At 37.5% G+C, this 7,195-nt stretch overlaps 1 protein-coding gene across 1 annotated transcript in view; it reads left to right on the top strand.

Annotated features, from left to right (window-relative positions):
* KIAA1407 (KIAA1407 ortholog) overlaps nt 1-7,195 on the top strand; it is a 152,180-nt gene that overhangs the window by 75,802 nt on the left and 69,183 nt on the right. The window contains exon 7 of the mRNA XM_006884323.1: nt 3,507-3,697. Within this exon, the coding sequence (XP_006884385.1) occupies nt 3,507-3,697 (191 nt within the window). The remainder of the gene's footprint in view (nt 1-3,506; nt 3,698-7,195) is intronic.

The following is a 7,195-nucleotide window of genomic DNA, read 5'->3' on the forward strand; positions in this document are numbered from 1 at the left end:
TCAATTCTTTGTTTCTTCTCCTGTTCTCTCCCTCTGGGCGCCCTCAACCCCACCCCACTCCTTCCCTTCTTCGCTTGCTCAACCTCTTTCTTTCAGTATGTGTAACTTGAAGCTAATTTGTACTACTGGATATCTGACTGGAGCCACAGATACAGAATCTGTATTGTTCTTACTGAAACACAGCATGGAATTGACATTAAACTTAAATAAAACAAACCTAATTTAAAAATGCCAAAAAAAAAGTTCCTCTTAATGAAAAATTATGATGAAGATTATTTTGTTCCATGTCTGTTTGAAGCTATAACTAATTTCCTATGTGGGAAAAAGTTCTGACCAATTCAACTATTTATAAGAGTTCTAAGACTATACTCCCTCATATAATTGGCCTTTTTATTTCCATATTATCTCTTTATAAGTCTCTCAAAGGAAGAGATTTTATTTTAAATGACATTATCTAAAGTTGCCAAATGTCCTAACAGTGAAAGGTAAATATTTTCACAGAGGACGAAGCAGTAAATATAGGTGACTCTAGATTTTGTTGCGTTAAGTGCCATCAAGTATGAAACAAAGTTATTCTATAAACAATAGACCTAAACCACGTCCTTTCCTGTGCCATCCTCAAAATCTCCAACATACTTGAGCCCATTGCTACAGACACTGTGTGTCAGTCTATCTAGTTGAGGGTCTTCATTTCTTTCCCAGTCCTACACCTTTAGAAACCTGATGTCCCTCTCCAATGAATAGTCTCTCCTGGCAACCTGCCCCAAGTACGTGAAATGACGTTTCATCATCTTTGTCTCCAAGAAGCACTCTGACTGCACCTTATCCAAGACATATCTGTTTGTTCTTTTGGCAGTCCATAGTATATTCAGCACTCCTCTCCTGAACCACAGTTGAAAGGTATCAGTTCTTCTTTTGTCATCCTTAGTCATTTGTCCAGCTCTCAGAAGCATAACAAGACCATATCCTGAATCAGGCACACTTTAGTCCTCACACAGATGTCATTACTCCTTAATAATTTGGAGAGATGCCTAACTTCAGACTTACGCACTGCATATGTCTCCTGACCTCTTGATTACTGGTACCATGGGTATTGAGTGTGGATCCAAGTAAGATGAAGTTATAGACAGTTTCAGTATTTTATCTATCATAATGTTGCCTATCAGTCCAGTGGTGAGGATTTTTGGTTTTTTTAACATTGAGATGCAGTATATATTGAAGGCTGTAATACACTGACCTCTATGCTTTGGCTGTTTCTCAGAGGTTTTGGTAAGTTGCGCTTAAATAGTCATTTGTTTCAAGAAACTTACTTTGTTTCTTCTGTTACGCCACTCATGTTCAAGCAGGGTGTTACTCAGTTCCCAAATGTATGGGGTTTTTTTCCCCTTTATCTTGTTATTAATTTCTAATTTTGAAACATCATGGTCTGAGAACGTGTTTTGTGTTATTTCTTTGTTTTTTAACTTATTGAGGCTTGCTTTGTGACCTAAACTATGTTCTCTTCTGGAGAATGTTCCATACACATTCAAGAAGAATGAATACTGGTTGATTGAGTGATTTAGTTTTGCAGCATCTTTGTTGCGTTTCTTTCTGGTGGTTCCGTCTTAAGAGTGGTGGATTGAAGTCTTCTCTTACTATTATGGTGTTTTCTATTACTTTTTTCAGTTCTGTTAACATTTGCTTAGGGTATTTGACAACTCTGATATTTGGTGCATAGGTCTTTATTATGGTTATGTTCTCTTGCTCTGTTGACCCTTTGGGCATTATTTGGTGACTTATGTTTTCCTTTGTGGTGGTTTTTATATTTAACTTTTTTTTTTTTTTTAGATCACCACACCAGCTTTTTTCTGGTTGCCATTTTCTTGGTAATTTCTTTTTACCCTTTTATTTTTAATCTTTCCTTATCTTCACTTTTCAGGTGTGTCTTTTTTAAACCATATATTGATGCATTTGGGATTTTTTTAATCCAATCTGCTACTCTTTTTCTCTTCACTGGTGCATTTAAACCATTCACATTCAGTGTTATTATTGAGAAGCAAGGTTTTATTGCTATTATTTTGTTCTTTTTGGTTTTGTTGCTGGTTGCTTTGGTCCATCTTGCTTTCTATGGCATATCTGTAAGAACAATTTCTCTCAATGATTCCTGCAATGCTGGTCTTGATTTTACAAACTCCTTTAGCTTCTGCTTTTCTGAGAATATGTTGTATTTTTTAAAGAAGTTATTTGCAATAAGTAAATTACTGGCTGTTCGGTATTCACTCTTAAATGTCCAGCCTCATTTCTAACACTAAATCTTTAAATTCCAACTACTAGTCCCTCATCTTTGTTTCCATCTTTTGCTTTCTAGTCACTAGTTTTTGTTAATAAATCTTGATTACACATTTGATCAATTACCAACTGCAGAAATTGCTAGAAATCCTCAATTACCTCATCTTTGGCTTTAGTCGGTATATAAATTTGAATAATAGTAGTATTAACAGATCTGCTTTCTATGTATATGGGTAATGTCCTTTCACTCACAGCACTTTACTTCAGTATTTATTTTTAAATTATCTTTTTAACTATGAATGCAATACCATTCTTTATCAGTTTTTCATTGTCAGCATAATAAATCATATGATTGTCTGATTCAGGGTGGCCAATGCCAATGCATCTAAAGTCACTAATACCTAGAATGTCAACCTTTATGAATTCCTTTTTTTACAACTTTAGATTTTCCTATATTCTACTTTACTGACATTCCATTATTAATGGATGTTTACAGCTGTTTGTCCTCATTTTAACTGTTCCAATCTTAGGACACTATTTCTAGTCCTGTGTCCAACAGTATTCCTCTATTGTTCATAAGGTTTTCAAAGATAACTTATTTCAGAAGTGAATAGCCAATCCTGCATACAGGCTTAAAGGATGACTGATATAAGTATTACTCCTTAGAGTCTACATGCCTTGTGTTATTTCTGTGGAAGCAAAGAAAGACGATTGCAAATGGCCTAGCATCCAATTTCTCTAGACCTATTCACCAAAGCATCAGTATGGCCAATGGTAGTATACCTGAAGTTTGTAGATTTCTTGTTCCCAAGAATCAGACACTCCATACCAACTTCTGGGATTTCCCTTATGCAAGAGTCAGCATTGGTATCAGGAGTGATACCAATGTTGATCAAACTCCAAGACAACCTGGCAGAGAAAAATCATATTGTAAGTGGTCTTTGAAACAGATTTCTTAATTCATACTGTCAAAGTAACTGTGTAGCCTCCAACAGGACTAATGACTTGCAGAGATAATTACATGCATTAAAATAATGCACTCTGGGAGTGCCTCAGTTACATGTCTTGAATGTTTAAGGACACTGTTACCATAAAGGAATTGTGCTTTTTCTCCTTCCACTAAGTTAGCATTGTTAAGAGAAATATGGGCATCTTTGAGGAGAGAACCCTTGAAATTAGAACTCTTGATATTAGAAGCACTAACACTGGTGGTGATTTTCCACATGTTTCCATTGCAGTGTCAACGACGTTATTTCTCTGCCTGGCACCAGTTAATTCTTGATGATAGGATTAAGCTGGGGAAAGCTGGGACCCTCTCTGACTGGAAGTTCCAACTAAAGGTCCTGCGAGCCTGGAGAGACTACACGAGATCCCAGAAGCTGAAGCGAGAGACTCAAGCTGTGGAAAATGACCTTAGGGAAGAAAACAGGTACTATTATTTTTTACTATAGAAGTGCTTCTGGTATGGCTATGTAGGACATTTTCCTTCTGAAGAATCCTGAAATAAAGAAACTCTAAAAATACCATTTATATAAACCATTTTATCCACACACAAAATGTGGTTATGAACTAGTGTTTGCAGCTCTCTTGTTTCCATTTACATCTCAAACTAGAAAAAAATAACTGAAAATTTTAATCAAATGATTATTATTAATTAATCATAATTATTATTTGGTTTTGAATTCATAATAACCAAGGAATATACTTCTCCTCTCAGTTTTTATACTTTATTTTCTGGATGTAACACTTGGATCGTCACGTTGTTTTTGTGAACTGTAAAGTCAGCACTGACCAATAGCTGACCCCTCTAACACTTTTTCAGAGGCAGTACTTACAGGAGGAGACTGTTTTTTCTCCTGCAGAGCAGCTAGTGAATTTGAATCGCCTACCTTGGCATTAGCAGCACAGTTCCTTACCTCTAATGCATGAGAGCTCTCTAGCATAAGTAATATTGAACTAAAATCCCATTTATAATCATTTAATTCATTAAGTTACTTTTTTAATTAATTTTAATGAAAGTGTACAGAAACTTTGGATTTTCATTTATTCATTGTTACACTTTTCCCCGCCCAACCTACCCCCTCAGTTCACTCTTCTCTTTGAAAAGTAAAAGAAAAATTCTTTCATTGTTATACAGTCCCTCCCCCCAGTCCACTCCACTATGCAGCCTTCGTGCTGGTCTCCTGTCATGACAGTAATATGTAATCATATATTCATTTTAAACAGTTTTCTCCCTCATCTATTTCAATGTAGTATACATTATTTATCCCCTCTTCCTCAGCCTCCCCTCAACCCTGATGTCAGTCCCATTTTACAGCAGTGGCCCTATACAGTATTTGTCCTTTTGTGACTGAGATATTTCACTCAGCATAACATCCTCCAGGGTCACATATTTTTTAATAATATTTCATGAGTTCTTTGTTTTTCAGTGCAGCATAGTATTCCATTCTGTGAATATCCCATAGCTCCTCTAGCCATTCGTTTGTTGATGGGCACTTAGGTTGTTTTCAACTCTTTGCTGTTGTGAAAAAAAGCCACGATAAACATGGGTGTGCATATAGCTGCTTGGATGTCAGTTGGATGGTTTCTTTGTGGTATATTACCAGTAGTGCAAATGCTGGGTCAAATGGTATTTCTATTTACAACTTTTTGAGAAAGTGCCATACTACCTTCCATAGTGTTTACACCATTTTACACTCCCACCAACAATGAATAAGGGTTCCAGTTTCTCTACAACCTCGCCAGCATTTGTAGTTTGTCATTATGTTACTTTTATGTTGGTAACTATATGTATACATCGTTTTCCTTATTTTCTAATTAACAGTAGAAAATGATGGTTATAATTGCTCTCTTCCTGACTCCTTATACCTTTTCATTTTGAGTAAGAGGTTCATATAAAAGTTACCTGAACTAGGAATACCACAGTTCCGTCGTTCTGAAACCACATTTTATTCCAGGCCCAGCTTCTGCCTTGTTTCAATATTTTCTTGAGGATGATACCAAGCAATCCATAGGGGTGTGGGTATTAGGGGTGGGTGGGTGTGTACCATCAAATCAGATCTAACTGGTATAGGAGGAGATTGTCCCTCCTTCTCCAGCAGAGCATCTGGTGGATTCAGACCGCACACCTCTGAGATTGCAGTATAGCTTCTTGCCACTAGGCCATCAGAGCTCGTCTAAATAGCTTTTAAGAAAGTAATCTCAAGAGTTCCTCTGAGTAATGTCTAGATATTATGGGTTAGAAAAGTTAATATAAAACTAGTGAGCGAGTGAGTAGCATGACTGACCTGAGCAAAATTGCAACACAAACAAAAAATTCTGACTTCCATCATTTTCTATATATAATTAAATGCAATGTAAAACAGTAAATATTATATTGGTGCTCTTGGCCGAGTAGTAAAAAGCTGTGCTGCAATCTTAAAGGCACACAGTTCAAATCCAAAAACTGCTCCCAAGGAGAATGATGGACAGTCTCCTTCCATGTAATTAACTGCCTCTGAAAACCTGCTGGAGGGTCAGCTATGGGTGTGTTTCAACTCAGTGGTACACAACACCACTGTATGTGTATGTGTATAATGTATCAGAAAACATTGGAAAATTCAACATTAATGTTTGTCTTATTTTTTCTTTATAGAGTATAATAATCTATTGTTGTTGTTGTTATGTGCCGTTGAGTCGTTTGCGACTCATAGCGACCCTATGTACAACAGCTCTAAACCCTGCTCTATTCTGTGCCAGTCGCATTGCCTCTGACACACCCATCCCGATTACCCCAGTCACTGAATCAATCCACCTCATAGAGGGTCTTCCCCTCCTGCGGTGTCCCTCTGCTCTACCCAGCATGATGTCCCTCTCTAAAGACCTGTCTCTCCTTACAACATGTCCAAAGTATGTCAGACGAAGCCCCAGAATCCTTGCCTCCAAGGAGTAGCCTGGTTTAACCCTCTCTAGGATGAATCTGTTTGTTTTCTTGGCAGTACATGGTACATTCAATACTCTTCTCCAGCACTACAGCTCAAAGGCGTCAATTCTCCTTCTATCCTCCCTAGTCATTGTCCAACTCTCTGATGCATAACAAGTGATTGCAAAAACCATGGCCTGTATCAGGCGCACCTTAATCTCCAGAGAGACACCATTGCTCTTGAGTACTTTAGAGAGGTCCCTAACAGCAGACTTTGCCATCGCAATACATTTTTTTGTTTTCCTGACTGCTGGTGCCAAGAGTGTTGACCGTGGAGCCGAGCAAACTGAAGCTGTAAACAATCTCAATCTCTTCGCCATCCATCCTGATGCTACCAATTGATCCAGTGGTGAGAATCTTTGTCTTCTTGACATTGAGCCTCAGTGCATACTGAAGGCTGCAGTCCTTGACCCTCTGCAGTAAGTGCATGAAGTCCTCCTCAGTTTCAGCAAGCAGGGTTGTGTCATCTGTATAATGCAGATTGCTGATAGATCGTCCACCAATTATCTATTGGAAACAAAAAAATTAAGAAATATATCCTCAGCAGAATTTTATAACAACATACTACAACAGGCAACTTCCTCTCCAGTTTTAAACATGCCCCACTTATAAAGTCATCTTCTTTGTCTGCTTTCTAACTATCTTTATTTGAGACCATTTAAAAAACTCTTGATAGTCATAATTTCAGTCACATTTTTCCACCAACAATGCTCTACTTAGAAGGTTCCCTGGTATATCGAACTCACCGTCATCAAAATACTTCTGAGTAACTTAAAATCTTAGAGCAAAATGACATCTCAGTGAACAGATTCTTAGCCAAGGGCCTGATTGACAGATTATAAAAAAAGTAAGACCAGAAGGTTAAGATCACATGATGATGGCCAACCTGACTAGTTTGAGGTAACCCATGAATTGGTCAAGTTCACGAACTTGTGGAAGGCCTTGTATTATAGCATAAGGAGTTTA

This window comes from Elephantulus edwardii, unplaced genomic scaffold (genome assembly GCF_000299155.1).
Source record: "Elephantulus edwardii isolate Elephantulus edwardi_28Jun2011 unplaced genomic scaffold, EleEdw1.0 scaffold00032, whole genome shotgun sequence".
Classification (NCBI taxonomy): domain Eukaryota; kingdom Metazoa; phylum Chordata; class Mammalia; order Macroscelidea; family Macroscelididae; genus Elephantulus; species Elephantulus edwardii.